Source organism: Jaculus jaculus, chromosome 9 (genome assembly GCF_020740685.1).
Source record: "Jaculus jaculus isolate mJacJac1 chromosome 9, mJacJac1.mat.Y.cur, whole genome shotgun sequence".
Lineage (NCBI taxonomy): Eukaryota > Metazoa > Chordata > Mammalia > Rodentia > Dipodidae > Jaculus > Jaculus jaculus.
The window spans coordinates 15300125-15323778 of NC_059110.1; the positions used below are offsets into that span (position 1 = coordinate 15300125).

General features: G+C 45.5%; 1 protein-coding gene across 1 annotated transcript in view; it reads right to left on the reverse strand.

Moving 5' to 3' along the window:
- Positions 1–23654, reverse strand: part of Mthfd1l (methylenetetrahydrofolate dehydrogenase (NADP+ dependent) 1 like) — a 233366-nt gene that overhangs the window by 127263 nt on the left and 82449 nt on the right. Inside the window, exons 17-19 of the mRNA XM_045158475.1 lie at positions 16406–16482; positions 10318–10458; positions 8535–8603 (exon numbers count right to left, since the gene is read on the reverse strand). Of these exons, the coding sequence (XP_045014410.1) occupies positions 8535–8603; positions 10318–10458; positions 16406–16482 (287 nt within the window). The remainder of the gene's footprint in view (positions 1–8534; positions 8604–10317; positions 10459–16405; positions 16483–23654) is intronic.

A 23654-nucleotide genomic window follows, 5' to 3' on the forward strand; every position in this document is an offset into this window, starting at 1 on the left:
TATTTTTAAAGAATGGAATTAGATCTTGAGAGTTAAATTTTTTTTTTCTATTTAGAATTAATTCAAGAAAAATTAAGCACACATATAGTCCTGGCACTCAGGAGTAAAAGGCAGAAGGACCAGGAGTTTAAGGTCAGAATGGACCACATGAGAGCCTGCTTAAAAAAAAAATAATAAGCCGGGCATGGTGGCGCATGCCTTTAATCCCAGGACTCGGGAGGCAGAGGTAGGAGGATCGCTGTGAGTTCGAGGCCACCCTGAGACTCCATAGTGAATTCCAGGTCAGCCTGGGCTAGAGTGAGACCCTACCTTGAAAAACCAAAAACAAACAAACAAACAAACAAACAAATAAATAAATAAAAACAGAACAAGAATCTAAAGAAAGCGTAAAAATCAGTATAGAGAATGGTAACGCACACCTTTAATCCCAGCAGTTGGAAGGCACAGGTAGGAGGATTGCTGTGAGTTCGATGCCAGCATGAGACTACATAGTGAATTCCAGGGCAGCCTGACCTACAGCAAGATCCTACTTCAAAAAAACCAAAACGACTACAAAATCAATATAATTAATACATTATAAAAAGCAGGCAGGCCAATGATGGAAAGATTAAGTTTAGGCTATTTTTGTTTCATAAGAAGTCATTTTCGGGCTGGAGAGATGGCTTAGCGGTTAAGCTCTTGCCTGTGAAGCCTAAGGACCCCGGTTCGAGGCTCGATTCCCCAGGACCCACGTTAGCCAGATGCACAAGGGGGCACACGCATCTGGAGTTCGTGTGCAGTGGCTGGAGGCCCTGGTGCACCCATTCTCTCTCTCTCTCTATCTGCCTCTTTCTCTCTCTGTCTGTCGCTCTCAAATCAACAAATAAAAACAAATAAACAAACAAAAAACCAAAAATAAAAAAAATAAGTTATTTTCTAGTTTTTAAAAGTTCTGTTTTTGAAAAAAGTTCTGTTTAACATGTTACATGTTAAAGGCTAAAAAATAAGTAAATAACAATTTTACTGACAGTAAAATGTTAGAATAATTCTTTTTTTTTTAATAACAGAAACAAGCTTACTTTTCTTGAGACAGGGTGCAGTTTAGCTGGCCTTGAACTTGCTATGCAGCTGAGCATGACCCTGAACCAAGCTACTCTGCTCTCATCAACTCAGAGAGCTGAGATCACAGACATTAACCACCACACCTGGATCACCTGTACTAGATTTTTTCGAACAAAAATCTTGTCAAGTGTATAATATAAGAAACCAATATAAGTGGATCATTAAGAATTTTAGACTTCCAAATTCTACACTGCATTAACAAATACAACTTTATTTAATAAAGTCATTTTAATACTGCTTCTACCCCTGTCCTTTTTCCTTTATTGATGACTTTAGCCCCATCAACAAAGGATTTACCCTCTTGCATTAAATCGTTCAGGTTTTATCACAAGCCTCGCCAAGGCCGTCCAGGTCTGTGTGAAAGGAGACTTGGCCCCACCTGTGAAAATACAAGCTGCCCTTCGCTGACACAGGGAAGACAGGAAGCGACGTGGGGGGCTGGGAATCATGGAAAATTCCCATGAACCATGATGGGCTCTTAGCTGACCATGGTTCAAAGATGAGAATGCCAAACACAAGCAGGAAGAAAACTAGTGAAAGAAAACTCGCCTCTGAGAATAAAAGCGCTTTCTCAAAACGACCACATGAGTTTGCTATTTATTTTTCTCCCCCAAAGCCCTCTATCTAAACTTTTCTAGTGCTCCGAGGAAAACATTTGTACAAAGATTCACCAGCTGGGGGGCGGGGGAGGAGGGTGCATGGCTTAGCAGTTAAGGCTCTTGCCTGCAAAGCCAAAGGACACAGGTTCGATTCCCCAGTACCCATGTAAGCCAAATGCACCATGTGGCACATGTCTGGAGTTCGTTTGCAGAGATTAGAGGCCCTGGTGCACCAAATTCTCTCTCAAATAAAAAAATAAAAATAAAAAAACAAAACTTCTCGTCTCCACTGACCTTCATCCCTGCTGTTGTGAGCATGCTACCGTTGGGTCAGGCTAGATGGGTTGAGGACAAGGTCACAAGCTCCATCCGTGGATGGAAACTGGCTTTCTTCCCCTACAGACTGCAACCCTCAATGCTGCCAATCTGTCAGAGAGGCACAGGGCCCTGGTCTCCAGGGTACACAGGTGACAGTGTGTAGCTAACATAGCAAGGCATCCTGATTCCAGAGATAACCATTCGACTTTGCTGGTTGAGCAACCTTTTAGTTAGAAAGGAGAGAAGAGTCTTATGATCTAGGCTATACGAGTGCTCTATCAGCAAAAGCACTTTCATTCGGCTGAGGGTAGCTGATGTGTGTGCCTGTGCATGTCAGTACAAGGGTGTCTCCCGCCTCATTTGAGCCAGGGTCTCTTGTTCCCTGCCTTTGTCAGGCTGTCTGCCTGGTGAACTTCTTGTAGGTTCTTATCTCTGCTTTTCACCCTTCTCCCCCCACCCACCCACACTGTAGGTTCACTGGGATTACAGCTGCCCACTACAGTGTACAGTTTTTATCGGGGTGCTGGGGATCTGAACCAAGGTCCTCATGCTTACGTGACAAGTGCTTTACCCTCTGACTCACCACCCTATTCCTAATAAAAGCACTGTGTGGGCTGGAGAGATGGCCTAAGGTGCTTGCTTGCAAAGCTAAAGGACCCAGGCTCGATTCCCACATAAGCCAGATGCACAAGGTGGCACACGTGTCTGGAATACGTCTGCAGCAGCTACAGGCCCTGGCATGCCCAATCTCTTTCTCTATATATCTAGCTTTCTCTCTCTCTCAAATAAAAATTAAAAAAAATTTTTTTTTTGTTTTTTTTGAGGTAGAGTCTCACTCTAGCCCAGGCTGACGTAGAATTCACTATGGAGTCTCAGGCTGGCCTCGAACTCACGGCAATCCTCCCACCTCTGCTTCCCGAGGGCTGGGATTAAAGGCCCGGCTATAAAAATATTTTTAAAAAGCACTTTGTAGTTTAAATCTTTCACTTTATTTTATTTATCTATTTATTTATTACTTTTTTTTGGTGTTTCAAGGTAGGGCTATGATCTAGCTCGGCTTAATTTAACTTTTTATTTGGCATATATATCTTAAGGTGCACAAGGTGCTATTTCTGATATACAAATGTGTCATGGAGTGATTCTGTTGTAGTTTGGGTCTGGGATGTCCCTTATAGGCCTGTATGGTAAAGGCTTTGTCCCCAGTTTGACCCCATTGAAGGTGGTAAAACCTTTGGGAGGTAGGGCTTAGTGGGACGTTTTAAGGTCACAAGAGGGTGGCGGGCTATCTCCTTGAAGATGACTGGGGGACCCGGGTCTCTTTTTCTCTTCTTGTCCTAGCTAGACGTGCTGTGTGGCCATGGTGGGCTGCCTCACCACAGACCCCAAAACAACAAGGCCGACTGGACATGCATGGAAAACTCCCAAACAGTGAGACAAGATGAACCTCTTGTCTTTATAAGTTGGTTATCTCATGTAGTTGTTATAGAAATGGAACACTAATTGGCATTGTCAAGCCAAGTAGGATATCTACCGCCTCATATATGTATCCTTCTGTCTAGCAGTGAGAACATATAAAGACTAGGCTTGGGCTGGAGAGGTGGCTCAATAGTTCAGGTGACCTGGATTCAGTTCTCTAGTACCCATGTTAAAAGCCAGATACATGAAGTGGCACATGTATCTGGAGTTCGTGTGCAGTGGCTGGAGACCCTGGTGCACCAATTTTCATACTTATTTATTAATTCATTCTCTCTCGGTCTCTGCTTGCAAATAAATAAATAAGCAAATAATTTTTTCTTTTTTATTGAGGTAGGGTCTCACTCTAGCTCAGGCTGACCTGGAACTCACTATATAGTCTCAGGGAGGCCTCGAACTCACAGCAATCCTCCTACCTCTGCCTTCCAAGTGCTGGGATTAAAGGCGTGTGCCACCACGCCCAGCAAGAATACTTTTAAAATATTTATTTGCACCGGGCGTGGTGGCGTATGTCTTTAATCCCAGTACTTTGGAGGCAGAGGTAGGTGGATTGCCATGAGTTTGAGGCCACCGTCAGACTACATAGTGAGTTCCAGGTCAGCCTGGACTAGAGTGAAAACCCAATAACAAAAACAAAAACGAACCACCTGAGAACTCATCCCCCCACCCCCGCCCAGCCACACTGCATCCACCACAGCCAATCAGAACACCAGATCCAGCAACCCAATCAGCTTGAGTGCACAGTGCAACAGAGGGATGGAGGTGGCCACTCAGCATAGAGGAGATTGGAAGCCATCTCAAAAGGTAGCAAGGGCCTGCTTACACAAAGCCAGGTACTTAGGTCTGCACTGGCATTACTGATCTCACCCTCCATGTCAGGGCAGGTTATGTGTTAGATTTGATTGATGTATTCTAGGTTGGCTTTAGTAATCTCAAATAAAATGTATTTTGGTGTTGAAAAAAAAAAGCTACAATGTCAACATTACCTCTTAGGTAACTTTTGATAATTTAACAACTGTGGACAAAGCTAATATTAATTTTTCAACAGCACCTTGCCAGAACGTGACTTTAAAGAAATTAATATATTGAAAAAATATATTTGGACCCTTGATTTTAATTGACCATTAAAACAGTTGAATTAAATTATTTTACCATTCTAAAAAAAAAAAAAAACTATTCTTTAAAAGCTGGGCGTGGTGGTGCATGCCTTTAATCTTAGCACTCAGGAGGCAGAAGTAGGAGGATCACTGTGAGTTCAAGGCCACCCTGCCACTACATAGTGCACTGGAATCAGTCTGAGCTAGACTGAGACCTTACCTCGAAATAAAATAAAAATTAAAAACTATTCTTTAGACCATTTTGAAACATATGACATTATTTAGGGGCTGCAGAGATGGCTTAGCAACTCAGGCACGTGCCTACAAAGCTGAAGAACCAAGGTTCGATTCTCCAGGTTCCACGTAAGCCAGATGCACATGGTAGTGCGTGAGTCTGGAGTCTGTTTGTGGTGGCCTAAGGACCCCGGTTCGAGGCTTGGTTCCCCAGGACCCACGTTAGCCAGATGCACAAGGGGGCACACGTGTCTGGAGTTCATTTGCAGCCACTGGAGGCCTTGGTGCGCCCATTCTCTCTCTCTCAAATAAATAAATAAAAATAAAAAATATTTTTTAAAAAAGTGCTGTCCAGCTTTGTGTACGTGTGTGCGTGTGAACATTTGAGGACAACTTTTGGGCATGCTCCTCTTTCCACTTCAAGTACCCTCATCCTTCACTATTCCATCTGCGAGGCTAGCTGCTGGGAAATTCTCTTGTCTCCCATGTAAACTGACACAGCTTCCAGCTTTTATGTAGGGTATGGAGGATTCAGATTCAGGTACACACGCTTGCGTGGCCAACACTTTATCCAATGAGCCATCTTTCCCAGCCTCTGTTCACCTCTTCTGGAGATAAGAGTCGCTCAGTGGCATGACGCTCACCAGTTAGGGCTAGACTGGCTAGATAGGAAGCCCCACAGATCCTCCTATATCCGCTTACCCACAGTTGGAAGTATAAGCATGCGCCACCATGACTGGTAAACCTGCATGAGTTCTGGAGGATGAACATCATACCGACCGAGCTATTTCCTTAACCCTACGACATGCTACTGTTAATTACGGGCCACAAGCCTTGCACACTTATTTTTCCTATCTAACTAGAACTTGTACTGTTTGGTCAACTTCTCTCCACTCCATGCACCTTGAGCCTCTATTAATCTCCTTTCTACGTATTTTATAACTGAGTATAAGTGTAATTTTATCTGGAAACTAGACAGAAGCAGATAATGTGAGAGCAAAAAAGAGGTTAACCTCTTGTAGACTGGAGAACCCCAAAGCCCAGGGAGGCCAGGGAATTCTCCAAGGCCACCCAGCAGATGAATAACAAAACCAAGATTAGAGTGATGGTTCTGAAACTCCCAGTATGGACTTGGAGTGGAAAAATGATTAAAACATCATTAGACATTCAAACTCAGACGCACACATCAATGATGGATGTTTGTTATAAACTATGATCCTGTGAGTTAATACATTGTCTAAAAATGTCTATGATGAATTCAAAGGTATAAAAATATTTATCTTGAGCTCAGTACTTTACTTGAAATGCAGAATGCTTGGGAACGCTCTTAGCATCTCATGATGAATAGTTTCCATAATGGGCTTTCCAGAAACTTTGTAAGATTAATACTTCAATTAGTCGGTTGCTCACCCAAGCTCCAACAGAGCATTGTCAAAAGAGCTTTCCTCAGTGTTGGAAATACTCTCCACACTGTCCAGTACTACAGCCATCAGCCCTTTGTGATTGCCGAGCACTGAAAATGTGGCCATATATATATATATATATATATATATATATATATTTCTTATCTTAAATGCACAAACAGAAACATGGCAAAAATGAATGAAGAACTGCATTAAAAATATTTTCAGGGCTGGAGAGATGGCTTAGTGGTTAAGCGCTTGCCTGTGAAGCCTAAGGACCCCAGTTCGAGGCTCGGTTCCTCAGATGCCATGTTAGCCAGATGCACAAGGGGGTGCACGCGTCTGGAGTTCGTTTGCAGAGGCTGGAAGCCCTGGTGTGCCCATTCTCTCTCTCTCCCTCTATCTGTCTTTCTCTCTGTGTCTGTTGCTCTCAAATAAATAAAAAAAATATTTTTATTTATTTATTTGCAAGAAGAGAAAGAGAACTAGGGAATTGAACCCAGGAAGTACATTTTTAACTTTATTAATCCTGATTTAGACTAAAATAAGCACATAAATCCTATGGCAACTGCATTGGACAGCATGTTCCAGCCTGTCAGTGACTCATTAACACTGCATGTGGCTCACTCATGGGAACACTCTGAGCTCTTTCTTTCTTTCTTTTTTTTCGAGGTAGGGTCTCACTCTAGCCCAGGCTGACCTAGAATTCACTATGGAGTCTCAGGGTGGCCTCAAACTCGTGGCGATCCTCCAACCTCTGCCTCCCGAATGCTGGGATTAAAGGCGTGCGCCACCACGCCTGGCCTCAGCTATTTCTTTTTAATGTTGCCTTCTATAGACTCTTAACCTGCCTCAGTGTGACACTTGCCTAAGATACGTAGGTCTTTTCCCCACCCTCAGATGGCTGCTTCCCTTGGTCTGTGGTGAGGCTGGCATCAATGAATACCCTGAAATTTCTATAAGCTTCCAAAGAGCAGCCAGAATAAAGAACTGATAGTCTTGGGCTGGAGAAATGGCTTAGCAGTTAAAGCACTTGCCTGCAAAGCTTAAGGACCTAAGTTCAATTCCCCAAAACCCACCTAAGCCAGACGTACATGGTGGCACATGCATCTAGAGTTCATTTGCAGTGCCCAAGCCAGATACTGCCTACATGATTGGTCCAAATCCTGAAATCTCATTAGCTTAAGAGTAGGGAATGAGACAATTACTCAAATAAGTATGCCTAGTGACTCAAAAACTACATTAAAATATAAGCATATTAATGAGAAAATTTCGACTTAAAGAAAACAAAAAAATAAGTTCAATGTTTGTATACAAGAGAATGAAACATTATCATCATAAAAGTATAGCATACTTTCCTAGAAAAAAATTCTTAGCTTTTATTGTATTTTACCTAGAAAAAACAAACAAAATTCCTTTTTTTTTTCTTTTTAAGGTAGGGTCTTGTGCTAGCCCAGACAGACTGGAATTCACTATGTAATCCCAGGCTAGCCTCGAACTCACAATGATCCTCCTACCTCTGCCTCCAGAGTGCTGGGATTAAAGGCGTGTGACACCATGCCTAACTGTAGGTATTGTTTTTTCTTTCTTTGTTTTCGAGGTAGAGTGTCACTCTCGACCAGGCTGACCTGGAATTCACTCTGTAGTCTCAGGATGGCCTTGAACTCATAGTGATCCTCTACCTCTGTCGCTTGAGTGCTGAGATTAAAGGCATGTGCCATCATGCCTGGCTGTAAGATTCCAAATTTAACAAACATGATAGATTATATTTAAAAAGCAAAATAGGGCTGGAGAGATGGTCTGGCTTAAGGCACTTGCCTGAGATGGTTAAATACTCATGTTTGACTCTCCAGGTCCCACATAAGCCAGACACACAAGGTGATACAAGCATGTAAGGCCACACATGTGCATAAGATGGTGCACACATTTGGAGTTCAATTACAGTGGCTGGAGGCTCTGGAGCACCAATTTTCTCTCTTTCTCTCTCTCTCTCTTGCTCATAGAAAAATACCAAGAAAAGCAAAATATGAAACACTGTATAATGGTGGCTTTACAATCTATTGAAATATTAGACAGATATTGATAATATAAGTTTCTGCTCTGGTCAATGAAGGTAACTATCCAAGAATCTACAAATTCATTTTTAACTTTTTTTTTTTTTTAAGATGACTAAGTTATTCCCATTCTCTCTGCTGGCCTTATATTGGTGGGAAATATTCACATTCCTCGGTGACCCACAATTAATTAATCCAATTAAGGTAAATACATACAAGGTCATACACAATTGCTTTAAAAAGAAAATTACTTACTTCCAGGGTCTGCATGAGATTCGGCTTGATGGCATCTTTCATCAAGACTGTCAAAGCGCCTGTCACCCCCTGCAGGAGGGAAGAGCACATTTAGGACAGTGGCAAGGGCAGGCGGGACTATGGCTGATTGGGTCTTTTCCCCACAGCCTGCATCTTAGATCCCCAGCCTGCTTGTCCCATGGACTGTTGCCTCTCTCTACCCTCCCCCACCAGGCTAGAGTGGCTGTCAGCTCACTTAAAATGTAAAGTGTGTTCTTCCATAAAAGTGGAGTCTCGCCGGACATGGTGGCGCACGCCTTTAATCCCAGCACTCGGGAGGCAGAGGTAGGAGGATCGCTGTGAGTTCGAGGCCACCCTGGGACTCCATAGTGAATTCCAGGTCAGCCTGGGCTAGAGCGAGACCCTACCTCGGAAAAAAAATAAATAAATAAAAAGTGGAGTCTCCCACTGAACTTGGAATTACCATTTTCAGTCAGACTGGCTGACCTATGACCCCAGCAGTTCTCTGGTCTCCACTCCCCAGAGGACTGGGTTGTAGGCATCTATGACATGCCCAGCTGTTTACATGGGTTCTTGGGAACCCAGCGTACATCAGGCCCTATCAGGTGCTCATGCGTGCATAGCAAGCTCTTCTACCGGCTGACCCACCTCTTCAGATTGAATCTTTAAGTTCGTTCCTGTGTCTCAATATGTTGGAAAGGAAGTTAAATCTAGAGTCATGGCTATCCAATAGACGCCCATGTCATACTGACGTCCTTGGAGACCCCAAAAGCAGGTGAAATAACTATGGCACAGTAAGGGTTGCAATTAATAGACGGAGTTTGGGGTGTAGCTCAGTATACCTCAGATAAAGTGTGTGCCCTGATAGTTACATCAATAGCACAACCTGCCTCCCCCCACCCCAAAGGGAAAAGATTATGAACTCAAAAAAGCAACGCTGGCCGGCCATGGTGGCGCACGCCTTTAATCCCAGCACTCTGGAGGCAGAGGTAGGAGGATCCGCCAAAAGTGCGAGGCCACCCTGAGACTACATAGTGAATTCCAGGTCAGCCTGAGCCAGATTGAGACCCTACTTCGAAAAACCAAAATAAAAAAAAATAAAAAAAAAGCAACAGTGACCCTTGACCCCCATGAACGTTGCACATAAAAAACCACTCTGTTCAACACAGGAACTGAAAGCACAGGCTGACCGTCGAAGTTTTCCTTTTATTTAGTATGTGACCCAGGCTGGTCTTGAACTCATGTAAGCCTGGCTGGCTTCGAATTCACGATCCTCCTGTTTCAACTCCTAAGTGTGTGCCATTGTGCATGGCATGAAACCCAAACCTAAGGTAGTACATTAACAGGTCACGGTGCCAGGGAAGCAGACTGGCATGGAAATGTGCCAGCTTCTCCTTTCAAATACTAGCACCACTTCCTTCTGTTTTTGGAGAGGTGATCTGTCCTTGAGTTCAGCCAGGTGCAGAATACCCCTTCTTATAAAGCCAGCAAATTCAGAGGCCTGGCCTATCCCATGCCTGCCGCGCCCAGGCCAGGCCAAAGCAGGGATCAGGATACGTAAGAACAGTAAAATGCTTCTGACACAAACTTCACGTGTTTTGGTAGAGTTCTTGCCTAGCAAACATACAAGGCCTGGAAGCTGTAAAGGCAAGCAGGCTTATGAGGAAAATGATGGGTGCGTAGAAATTCTTGCAATTTCCATTAAGTACCAGCATATAAGGAAGCAAATCTCCCTTCTCCTGGCTGACAGCAAGCTCTTTGGGGCCTCTGAGCAATAACTCACCAAGTCCTCGGCCGTCACAGGCTGCCCGTCTTTGTCACTGGCCACCACCATCCTTCCCAGGCGTTCCTTCATGTCGCCGAGGCTGTCGGTGAGGGCCAGCACGGCCATGATCTCGCTGGCCACCGTGATGTCAAACTGCGCCTGAGCCGGCAAAGCAGAAACAATGATAGGCTGCTTTGCTGTAGGAAAGCCATCTCTGCAGTGAGCTGGATCATAGCAATCAAGTAGCCACTGGCTGGTGGCCCTCCACAGGGCCGGCGGGTCACTCGGGGTACAGAGCGTTTCGGGGGTCTTATGCTGAGTACCATCTAGGGTGGCTTCCCTAGGGTGCCCTGCCGAGCTGCAAGTAGCCATCTGGGCGAGGCCCATTAAACATGCCCGTAGCACCGTGTCGTTGCTACTTATTACATAGCCCGTCTCAGATTGGTAATTAGTCACTAACTCAGGCTGGGGTGTGACGCAGGGGCAGAGCGCCCTGGGTTTTAATCCGCAGCAGCACCGCAAGGAAAATAAAAAATTACTATCATGACTTATCTACTAACTGAACTTCTCTGGCCCCAGAATGCCATGTCAGGAAGACAGCGATCACAAAGGAAGATTCTCTCCGGATCCCCAGCAGGGAGGATTGTGCGTGGTAGCCCATGGGTGCATATCAACCAAACCAGGACACAGTCCACTGGCTGCCTCTGCTCCCAGCAGATGTTCTGCGGAGGAAGCTACAGTTCTTTCTTCTCTCCCCCACTCCCCCCGACTTTTGCTATGCTTGGGACTAAGCCCAGGGCCTTACCTATGCTAGGCAAATATTCTACCAGCAAGCTACAGCCCGGCCCTGTGTCTGTATTCTAAGTGTGTCTGTCCAGCACAGATGAGGAAGAGTGGACAGAGAGGGTCTTGCTGGTCTCTGGCTTAGATGTCAGTTCAGGAGCAGCATGGCAGCTAAAGGGGGCTGTGCAGTCAATGAGCGGTTGTCCGTGATGGTGTGGTTATATCCGATCTTAAGACTCCCGGCGACCGCGACTTTCCGCACGAAGTCCCCAGAACTGACTACGACGCTCTGTTGGCGCCCGCTCCCAGCTGCACAAAGTCCAGAGCGACGCAGGGCACTATGCACTTCCTCAGGCTCCTATTTCAGCTACTGGGAAATTTTCTCTGGATACAGTCACTTGGTTAAGCTCCGGCTTCATGCTCTCTGTCCCAAGGACAGTGTGAGCCACACAAGTTCGAGGTCACACAGAGAGAAAATGGTTGTGCCCCGGTGGAATCACCTTATGAGACGTTTTATGACCCACATCCGTGGCTGACAAACGAGGGAATGAAGGAAACAAAAAAAGCTTTCTGGCTCCTTCCTGGCCAAGATTGCCTTAAGTCATTGATTCCCTGGAAAAATACTGCCTGCAAGTCCATCACACCTATAGCCGACGATTACGTTCTTAGAATCACTCAGTGATTTTTCATGGTATGAAGTCTGGAATTCTACAACACGATTACATTACAAACAGGGATGTAACAGCGAGGAAGAACAGGGGCTGGACTGGTGGCTCGGTGGGCAGGGGCACTGTCTGCACAAGCCCGAGAGCCTGGCTTGTTCTCAGTTCAATTCCCCAGCACGCCTAAAACTCCAGTCCTCCGGGGAGTAGAGATGGAATTGCTGGGGCTTGCTGGTCAGCTAGTCCGAGTGAAAATGGCAGCTCTGGGTTCAGTGAGAAACTCTTTCCCAAGAAAACATGCTTGCCTGCAAAGCCAAAGAACCCGGGTTCGATTCCCTAGTGCCCCATGTAAAGCCAGATGCACAGGGTGGCTTGCCAGGCCCATTCTCTCTGTCCCCACCCTCAAATAAATAAATAAATAAAATATTTAAAATACTTTTTAAAAGCTTACAAAATAAAAAGAAGGAAAACCTGCTGATGAACACCTCTGGCCTTAGTCTTAGTGTGCACAGAGCTGCACACAAGTGGTACGTGCATGTGCATACAGCACACAGACACATACGTGCAAAACGGTGAGAGAAAATGAGGAGTTTCTATTCTACAACACGAACCTGGGTATATTTTTTGCAAAATTAACCGATAATGCATATACACAAGTTCTTCATTTGTTTCAGTTTCAATATTTCGTGAGGCTGACATTATGGTGCATGCCAGTAAGCCCAGCATTGGGAAGACTGAGGCAGGAAGATTATGAGTTTGGGGTTACCTTAGCAAGTTCCAGGCCAGCTTGAATCACATAGTAAGACCCTATGTGAAACAAGCACTTTTTAGCTTGATGAGCTGTATTTCTTTAAAAAAGGAAGAAAGATGGGCTGGAGAGATGGCTTAGCGTCTAAGTGCTTGCCTGTGAAACTTGAGGATCCCGGTTCGAGGCTCAATTCCCCAGGACCCACGTTAGCCAGATGCACAAGGGGGCGCACACGTCTGGAGTTCGTTTGCAGTGGCTGGAGGCCCTGACGCGCCCATTCTATCTTTCTCTCTCTCTCTCTACCTCTTTCTCTCTGTCACTTTCAAATAAATAAATAAAAATAAACAAAAATAAAAAATAAAAAAAAAGGAAGAAAGAAAAGAAATTGAAGTGTGTGGTGGTTTGATTTGGGTATCCCCCATAAACTTAGGTATTCTAAATGCTATGTTCACAGCTGATGGAGATTTGAAAATTAATGCCTCCTGGAGGCGGTGCATTGTTAGGGCAGGCTTATGGGTGATATAGCCAGCTTCCTCTTGCCAGTGTTTGCTGCCGTCCATCTGATATCGGCCAGAAGGTTGATGTCCATCCTCTGCTCATGACATGGGTTTCCCCTGCCATCATGGAGCTTTCCATCGAGTCTGTAAGCCAAAATAAACCTTTTTTCTCCCCCAACAAGCTGCTCTTGGCCAGGGGTTTTCTGCCAGCAATGCAAACCTGACTGTACAAAGGTGACTTAAGGATTATTATTTTTCACTTTATTAACTGAACATATGCATAGCAGAACTGCTGTAGTTCAAAATCATATAGTGGGACAAATGAGATTTTCACTGTTTATCAGAGAATAACAAATTTAAACAAGGGATAATGTGCAATGCAGTCAAGTGTGTAAGTCGATTTAACTTTTGTGGAAAGCCATGTAGACATGTGAAAGCTGTATACTCTATGGATTCTGCAATTATACCTGTGGAAATGTGAACCAAAGATATTATCAGACAACCCAAACAAGCACATATGTTCACCACAGCCTAGTCAGCACAGGCTAATTTGATGGACGCCTTGCATGTCTGCTAAGAAACTTAAACTGGATTAAAGAAGTGTACCAGTATAGCATACCTGGCCCATTACACACACATACACACACACACATGTATGTATGTATATTTTAATATTTTTATTTAGTTATTTGCAAGGAGAGAGAGAGGGGGGAGAAGAGACAGAGACAATGGGTGTGCCAGGGGCCCCAGCCACTGCAAATGAACTCCAGATACATGGGCCACCATGTGTATCTGGTTACATGGGTTCTGGGGAATTGAACCTGGCTCCTTAGGCTTTGCAGACAAATGCCTTAACTGCTAAGCCATCTCTCCAGCCCTCAAGATGTATTTTTAAGCATATCAAAATTATCATGCCCAGTTTCTGCATTTTGTCAGCTGCAGTTCATATCAAAAGTAACTACTAATGTTTAACTAACTCTAGGCAACTTCTTTTCTATTTTCTTATTTTCAGGTCTAATGTACATTATGCTTGTGCTCTTTTTCTCTTTTTACTCGTTTTTTTCCTTTCTGTGAAGGATTCCAGGTTCAGACATAATTCTCCTTGAGAGCCCTGAATGAATTTCCCCAAGGCCACCTGGTATGTAGTGGTGTTGAGAATCCATGGTCCTCTGTGAGTAATCAAGTTCTCTCTTTGGCAGCACTGAAGAATTTTTTCTTTATTCCTTCATGTTCTGAAATTTCAGCCCGATGTATCTGGGCGTGAGAATTTTTCCTCTCCTGTGCTTGTCCTTGAACATGGGAACTGTTTTCTTAGGTAGAAATTCCCTTCCCATCACTTCTTGGAATAGATTTCCCTTTGATTCTTCTGCAGTGTTTATAACACGCATGCTAAAATTTTTTTTTTTAACATTTTCTTTATTTATACGAGACAGAGAGAATGGGCGAATGGGCACACCAGGGCCTCCAGACATGGAAAGAAACTCCAGACACATGTAACATCTATTCACCTGGCTTACGTGGGTACTGGGGAATTGAATCTTAGTCCTTAGGCTTCACAAGCAAGGACCTTAACAGCTAAGCCATCTCTCCAGCCCCCTACAACTTTAAAAAATATATTTTATCGGGCTGGAGAGATGGCTTCGTGGTTAAGGCGATTGCCTGTGAAGCCTAAGAACTCATGTTCAAATCTCCAGGTCCCGTGTAGCCAGATGTAGTGATGCAAGCACGCAACATGCACATGGACTCTGGACGAGATGATATTTGAATGACACCTGTCATACAAGGAGCGTGATTTGTGACTTTGATATGAATAGCTTTCTTTGGGTCGGGTGGTCCTGCAGTCAGCCTCGCGTTGCTGGTAGGAATCACCCAACCAAGAGTAGCTTGCAGGAGGAAAGGGTTTACTTTGCCTTACAGACTCAAGGGGAAGCTCCATGATGGCAAGGGGGAAAATGATGGCATGACCAGAGGGTGAACATCACCTCCTGGCCAACATCAGATGGACAATGGCGGCAAGACAGTGTGCCAAACACTGGCCAGGGGACGCTGGCTCTAACACCCATAAGCCTGCCCCCAACAATACATCACCTCCAGGAGGCACTAATTCCCAAATGGTCACCAGCTGAGAACCTGGCAATCAGAACACTTACATTTATCAGGGACACCTAAATCAAACCACCACAGGTGGTGACAATGTTCCCGGTCTTAGGCCCCTGGCAGAAATATACATGCATATAGGCTATAACACAGCCACGTGCTACAGGAACATCCCCACCCACCAGCTTCTCAGAGTCATCCGGAAAAACTGGCCCCAAGAGGTGGCTGGTGTGTCCTGTCTGAGAGCTAGGAGTCTTCTTGTCTCTGCATCTCAAAGCCCTTCCAACACGCCTACCATATTCTGGGCCATTCTTTTTGCCACCAATCAGTGACCCCCCACCCCTGAAAAGTTCCACCAGTAACTGTATTTTTGAGTATGATTTGGGCTGTATGAGAGCTGTTTGTGTAAATTCCAGGGTTTGGGCAGGAAGGGAGACTTTTTAAAACATTATTGTCTTTTTATTTATTTGAGAGAGAGGTTGGTGACGGGGAGAATGGGCACAGCAGAGCCTCCAGGCACTGCAAACGAACTCCAGATGCATGTGCCACTGTTGCCGCCTTGTGCATCTGGCTTAAGTGGGGACGGCAGAATCGAACTTGGGTCCTTTTGCTTTGCAAGTGCCTTAACCGCTAAGCCATCTCTCCAGGCCCCCAAATTCACCTTTTACCTTCAGATATTTCGAAAGCCCAAGGTTGATTTTGTATGAGGAATGACTCAGTTCCACTAATAAAAATTTAATATAAAGTCTACAAATTTAAAACTGTCTAAAAATAGTTTATTATAAAAAAAAAATTAGAGGGCTGTTGTGCCTGGCTTAAAAAAAAAAACAAAAATCTATGGAATGAACTTATATTCCCTATGTGTCTCTCACATCAGCAAAACATTAAAAGGAAGGCAGACCTCATTCTCTGTTTTTTTTTTTGGATAATAAGCCATTATTCCATGAAAAATCCCCTCACAATATTCAACCTAATAACTAGGTGTTTGCATTGTGCTTTATGAAATTGGAGGAAGGAACCTAAGGTTTTCATTTTTCTATTATTATGCAGATGTTGTATTAAGGACCTTTTACATAAAAATAAAATATACAAGAATTATATTGAGAGAACACCCTAAACGGTTCTTTCTAGAAACACAGGTGAACACATGCAGTGAGGGGTCAGTAAGAGGACACTGGGCCCTGCTGCTTCCAACCCGGGGGACGGGAGACCCAGCGGAAGCCATCGCCACTGGAGCAGGGTGACGAGAAGAGAAAAGCGGATGGGGGAAGCAAGGTGACAAAAGACAGAGCCACTTCCTGGGAGAACGTGCCGCCTACCTGCCGGGAACATCCTTTCTCCGCACTTCCCTGCCCAATGGTTATTTTTCGCAGAAATCGGTCGTTGGTGTCCAATACTGAAAGAGAATGGATGATGATATATTCAATCAACAAATACGGCCTGGCCCTCTAGGGGAATGCTAGCGGGATGGAGGAGTGAAAGGGCTGGAGAGATGGCTTAGCAGTTAAGGGGCTTGCCCGTGAAGCTTAAGGACACAAGTTCGATTCCCCAGAACCCACGTAAAAGCCAGATGCGCAAGATGGTGCATGCATCTGGAGTTCATTTGCAGAGGCTAGAGGCCCTGGTGCACCCATTCTCTCCATCTGCCTCTTGCTCTCTCTCTCTCTCAAATAAATATTTTCAATTGGGGGCCAAAAAGAACAGATAAGTTGTTTTCTAGCTTCCTGTTAAGAATCCAATAAACATGAAAATACCTGCCAGTGAGAAGTGCCCTAACAAGCTAAAAAAATGTGATGTGACAAGTGTATCAGGTGATGGGCTTGGCAGGGTGCACTTGTTAACTAGGCAGCAAGGAAGGGTATTTCTGAAAACATTTTCCACTGACCACTAAGTCACATGAAGTCAGTCCAACTTTCCAAACAATTAAACATAACCGCTATAGGACCCAGCAATCCCGCTCCCATGTATTAACCAAAAGAATTGAAAGCAGGGCTGGAGAGATGGCTTAGTGGATAAGGAACTTGCCTTCAACGCCTAACAACCTGGGTTTCATTTCACAATACCCACGTGGAGCTGATGCACAAAGTGACCCATGCATCCTAAGTTCATAGGTACAGGCTGGAGATCTTAGAGTGACCATTCTCTCTCTCCACTCTCTGCTTACAAATAAATAAATAACATAATTCTTTTTAAAAAAAGGATTGAGGGCTGAAGACATGGCTCTGCAGTTAAAGCCCAACCACTACAGTTTGAACCCCAGGATCCACGTATAGCCAGAGGCAGAAAGTGGTGCATGCACCTGGAGTTTGTTTGCAGTGGCTGGAGGCCCTGGGGCACCCATTCTCTGTCTCTCTCTCTCTCTATGTCTCTGTTTGCTTTCAAATACATAAATATTTAACAGCAGAGAGTTACACGGGTATACATACACATGTTCACAGCAACTCTACTCACAAAGGCAAAAAAAAGTGGAAGAAAACAAAATATCCATCAACAGACAAATGAACAAAAATAAATGTGGCAATTATACACAAAGGCAGTATTACCTGGCCAGAAAACGGACATTTTGCTTATGCTGAAACATACGTGAACCTTGGAAATATGTTAAAGACAGACATAGAAAAGCAAATACTGTATGAGCCCACCTGAAGGAGGTACCTTAAATAGGCAAAAATTCCACAGAGACAGAAAAACAGAATAATAGTTGCCAGAGGCCAGGGAAAAGTTAACATTTTTTTTTAATTTTTATTTATTTATTTGAGAGTGAGAGAGAGAGAGAGAATGGGCATGCCAGGGCCTCCAGCCACTGCAAATGAACTCCAGACACGTGCGCCCCCTTGTGCATCTGGCTAACGTGGGTCCTGGGGAAACAAGTCTCGAACCAGGATCCTTAGGCTTCACAGGCAAGTGCTTAACCGCTAAGCCATCTCTCCAGCGCCATATTTTTTTTATTATTACTTTTGTTTTGGCCAAGGTAGGGCCTCACCTAGCATTCCTTCTGGCCTGAAACTCACAGCGATCCGCTCTCCTGACTGTGGGGATTACAGACATGAGAAGTTATTTCTTGGGTACTTTCAGTTGGGGATGACGAGGTTTGGGATATATGTAAGGACAATGGCGCTGGCACTGTGGACGTATTTAATCTCCTCAGTCGTACATTGATAGACGGCTAACATGATGACTTATCAGGTTATGTATATCTTTTTCCCAAAATAAACAAAATAGGAAGTATAGTACGGGAGATCTGCTGATTAGAGCAGGCACCAATTTTTGCCTGTCTGAGTTGCATTGGTTGAGATTTTGCGGGTGAAAAGTAGTTTTGGCTGAGGAAAGAAAAGGAAATTTACAATGCCAGGAAACAAAGCCAGAAGGACAGAGACTTCACTCAACGGTGTCACTTCCAATCACAAGCTGCTCACAGTGACAAGTGAGATCTAACTGACCCAACGCATAATGTGCCACCAATGAAAATGACAACTGAAAGGGGTCCCGGGGGGCCACGAGCATCTGTGGGACGGAGAATGCTCAGCTCCCCGCCAACCCAGCACGGACCTCTCCCTGCCCTTCCCTCACACAGCTCCACCCTCAGACACACGAGCACACTCACCAACACGGGTCAACCTCCCTCGTGACGTTCAACAGGAAAAGAGCGGGGGTGGGGGGACTGGAGAGATGGCTTAGCAGTTAAGCGCTCGCCTGTGAAGCCTAAGGACCCCGGTTCGAGGCTCGGTTCCCCAGGTCCCACGTTAGCCAGATGCACAAGGGGGCGCACGCGTCTGGAGTTCGTTTGCAATGGCTGGAGGCCCTGGTGTGCCCATTCTCTCTCTCTCCCTCTCTCTCTCTCTCTCTGCCTCCTTCTCTCTGTTGCTCCCACACACAAGCCACATGCACAAAGTGGCACATTTGCTGTAGCGAGAGGCCTTGGTGGCCCATGCTCTCTTTCTCTCTCTCTCTGCTTCTAAATAAATAAATATAATTTCTAAGAGAGAATAAAAAGATAAACAAGAGACTCAGCCTCAAACAAGATGGACGCTGCAGATCAACATCCAAAGTTTCCTCTGACCTCCATGCGCACACACACACATCTACGCACACACACACGCACATGCACACACACAGAGCATCTGGAAGATGAAGAGATTGTTTCTCAGTATCACTACCTGATACTCCTTTACTCCCAAGATGCAACAGAAAGTAAACAACACCTTCTTTTCTGCTGTGTAATAGAAACAGACTTTATGACTAGACTAAAGTGATCTCCTTATCAAATTTATAGTTAACAATGAGCTGTTCAGCTGCTTTTTATTTAGCCAGGAAAAACAAAAAAAGGTTTCAAGCTGGGTGTGGTGGCTCACGCCTTTAATCCCAGCACTCGGGAGGCAGAGGTAGAAGGATCTCTGTAAGTTCGAGGCCACCCTGAAACAAGAGTGAATTCCAGGTCAGCCTGGGCTAGAGTGAGACCCTAACTTGAAAAACCAACAAAACAAAACTATTTATTTGCAAGTGAGATTTACTTATTTGCAATGAGAGAGAGAGGGAGAGAATATATGGGTGTGCCAGGGCTTCTAGCCACTGCAAATAAACTTCAAATCATACACTACATTGTGCATCTGGCTTTATATGGGTAGTGGATAATCAAACCTGGGTTGTTAGGCATAGCAGGCAAATGCTTTAACCACTGGGAAATCTCTCCAGCCTGGGTAGAATGCCTTGTAATGAGCCAGGATCCTGAGCTATAGGGAAAGAGCTGGGTGAACTCAGCATCAGTGATACCCACGGGAAGAGATGTGCAGGCTCAATTCTAACCCATGAGAAACGGGCGTGGCCAGGAACCCCAAGCATGCCAAAGACACTCTGGGCGTGATGACACATGCCTTTAATCCCAGCACTCAGGAGGCAGAGGTAGGAGCATCTCTGTGACTTCGGGACCACCCTGAGACTACACAGTGAGTTCCTAGTTAGCCTGAGCTAGAGTGAGATGTCCACCTTGTGCATCTGGTATTACATGAGTCCCAGGGAATCGAACCTGGGCCCTTTGGCTTTGCAGGCAAGCACCTTAACTGCTGAGCCATATCTCCAGCCCCTCAGCTCACTCTTGCTGCTTCCTCCCAGCTGATGTGACAAGATGTGAGGCCCCATTTGCTGCCTATTCATGCCATGTTTCAACTTCTTGAAATGGTAAACCAAAATAAACTTTTCCTTCTTAACACTGCTTCTGGTTGGGTGTTCTGTCTCAGCAAAAAGAAGTAAATGCCATGGGCTGGAGAGATGGCTCAGTGGTTAAGCGCTTGCCTGTGAAGCCTAAGGACCCCGGTTTGAGGCTCGGTTCCCCAGGACCCAAGTTAGCCAGATGCACAAGGGGGCGCATGCGTCTGGAGTTCGTTTGCAGTGGCTGGAGGCCCTGGCGTGCCCATTCTCTATCTATCCGCCTCTTTCTCTCTCTGTCACTCTCAAATAAATAAATAAAAATAAAAATAAAAAAGAGAGAAGTAAATGCCAACAGTCCCACTAGGCAACAATGCTGTGCCCAGAGGAGACATCTAACATGTGTCCAACTCTTTCTGTAACCAGTACCAGCCAAGAGCCCCAAGGAGGGTACCAGTGCTGCACCAGGGCAGTCCCGCCATTTGACTTCCACAAAAGACATGCTGCTGATTCCCCGGTGTCACTGGGGCATGGCTGGGAACCAGAAGCTTAATGCCACCCCACTAAGGAGGGCTAGGGCTGGTGTGTCCATAGTCTATGGCTGGGAGATGACAGTGTGAGGCTGAAGACAAGTCTATGAGCTTCTGCGGAACAAGCCACGGCTGGGTGTGTTCTTTATCTCCTGCCTGTGTTAAGCGTTTACAGAACAGTCTATTATTAGAAGCTCTAATCTAAGCTCATTACAAAATTATACTCGTTCTCGGACTAATCCAGAAAGCCCACCAGTGACCTCCTTAGTTCATCTACAGTGTGCTCACTCTCCTATTAACCCATGGCTTGTCATGAACAATAAAGTTTTCTTCATTTTCGTTCATTTATTTATTTATTTGAGCATGACAGACAGAGCGAGAAAGCCAGAGAGAGAGAGAGAGAGAGAGAGAGAGAGAATGGGCGCGCCAGGGCTTCCAGCCACTGCAAACGAACTCCAGACACGTGCGCCCCTTGTGCATCTGGATAATGTGGGATGTGGGTCCTGGTCATTTTTTATTTTAGCATCCTCAATGGTCATGTGATCCTACGGTTATCCTGGGGCAATCTTTTGAAGTTGTCAGTTCCACTAATACTGACCTGGAACCACAGCAGGCCCCAGTCCTTCCCATTTTCTCAGGAAGAATCCAATCGCATGCAGAGCCTTGGCATGAGGTGACAAGGCCATCGTCTCTGAGGCAGGAGCCCAAGAGCATGTGGGTTAAGAATGCTGTTGGGGGCTGGAGAGATGGCTTAGCGGTTAAGCGCTTGCCTGTGAAGCCTAAGGACCCCGGTTCGAGGCTCAGTTCCCCAGGTCCCACGTTAGCCAGATGCACAAGGGGGCGCACACGTCTGGAGTTCGTTTGCAGAGGCTGGAAGCCCTGGCGTGCCCATTCTCTCTCTCTCCCTCTCTCTGTCTTTCTCTCTGTGTCTGTCACTCTCAAATTAAAAAAAAAAAAAAAAAAAAAAAAAGAATGCTGTTGGGCTCAGTGTCTAATGCAGAAGAGGTGGAAGAAAGAATGTAAGAACCAAAGGAAGGGTAGGACTCCTTACAACGTGCTCCCTCCAAACACAAAATGGCCTGGATATCCATGACCTCACAGTGCCTGACACTACCTGCATAAGACCATCATAAAAGGAGGAAAAGATGATGACATCAAAATAAAAGAGAGTAGTGTCTCTGGTATCCAGCCAACTTTGGCATCATGAAAAAGACACATCCCCTTGTTTGGCTACCTCACTGTGGCCTTGAAAGGATGAGTCAGGCATTATTCTAATTTTTGCCAGTAATTTATGCTTTAAGCATTGCTGTTTCATGGCCATATTACAAAGTTAAGGTCGGAAAGGCCAAAAGTCCTGAAAATCTTAAATTATGAGGCAAACTTGAAAAAAAAAAAAAAACTAGCCTGTTTCCTAGCCAGCAATTAAATTGTTTCCCTGAAAAAAAGAATAAATTCTTATAAGAAATACTTAATGGTAATAATGACTGCCATTTATTCATTGTTTGTTTTGAACTAGGAAATGGGTCCTCTCACCAAAATTCTATAATACAATGATTTGTTTCACAGCCTTGGAGATCAGGAAATCCAAACATTTAGAAATATCTTCTTGGGCTGGAGAGATGGCTTAGCGGTTAAGCACTTGCCTGTGAAGCCTAAGGACCCTGGTTTGAGGCTCGGTTCCCCAGGTCCCACGTTAGCCAGATGCACAAGGGGGCGCACGCGTCTGGAGTTCGTTTGCAGAGGCTGGAAGCCCTGGCGCGCCCATTCTCTCTCTCTCCCTCTATCTGTCTGTCTCTCTGTGTCTGTCGCTCTCAAATAAATAAATAAAAAATTAGGGCTGGAGAGATGGCATAGCGGTTAAGCGCTTGCCTGTGAAGCCTAGGGACCCCGGTTCGAGGCTCGGTTCCCCAGGTCCCACGTTAGCCAGATGCACAAGGGGGCGCACGCGTCTGGAGTTCGTTTGCAGAGGCTGGAAGCCCTGGCACGCCCATTCTCTCTCTCTCCCTCTACCTGTCTTTCTCTCTGTGTCTGTCGCTCTCAAATAAATAAATAAAAAATTAGGGCTGGAGAGATGGCATAGCGGTTAAGCGCTTGCCTGTGAAGCCTAGGGACCCCGGTTCGAGGCTCGGTTCCCCAGGTCCCACGTTAGCCAGATGCACAAGGGGGCGCACGCGTCTGGAGTTCGTTTGCAGAGGCTGGAAGCCCTGGCGGGCCCATTCTCTCTCTCTCTCCCTCTATCTGTCTTTCTCTCTGTGTCTGTCGCTCTCAAATAAATAAATAAAAAATTAGGGCTGGAGAGATGGCATAGCGGTTAAGCGCTTGCCTGTGAAGCCTAGGGACCCCGGTTCGAGGCTCGGTTCCCCAGGTCCCACGTTAGCCAGATGCACAAGGGGGCGCACGCGTCTGGAGTTCGTTTGCAGAGGCTGGAAGCCCTGGCGCGCCCATTCTCTCTCTCTCCCTCTATCTGTCTGTCTCTCTGTGTCTGTCGCTCTCAAATAAATAAATAAAAAATTAGGGCTGGAGAGATGGCATAGCGGTTAAGCGCTTGCCTGTGAAGCCTAGGGACCCCGGTTCGAGGCTCGGTTCCCCAGGTCCCACGTTAGCCAGATGCACAAGGGGGCGCACGCGTCTGGAGTTCGTTTGCAGAGGCTGGAAGCCCTGGCACGCCCATTCTCTCTCTCTCCCTCTACCTGTCTTTCTCTCTGTGTCTGTCGCTCTCAAATAAATAAATAAAAAATTAGGGCTGGAGAGATGGCATAGCGGTTAAGCGCTTGCCTGTGAAGCCTAGGGACCCCGGTTCGAGGCTCGGTTCCCCAGGTCCCACGTTAGCCAGATGCACAAGGGGGCGCACGCGTCTGGAGTTCGTTTGCAGAGGCTGGAAGCCCTGGCGGGCCCA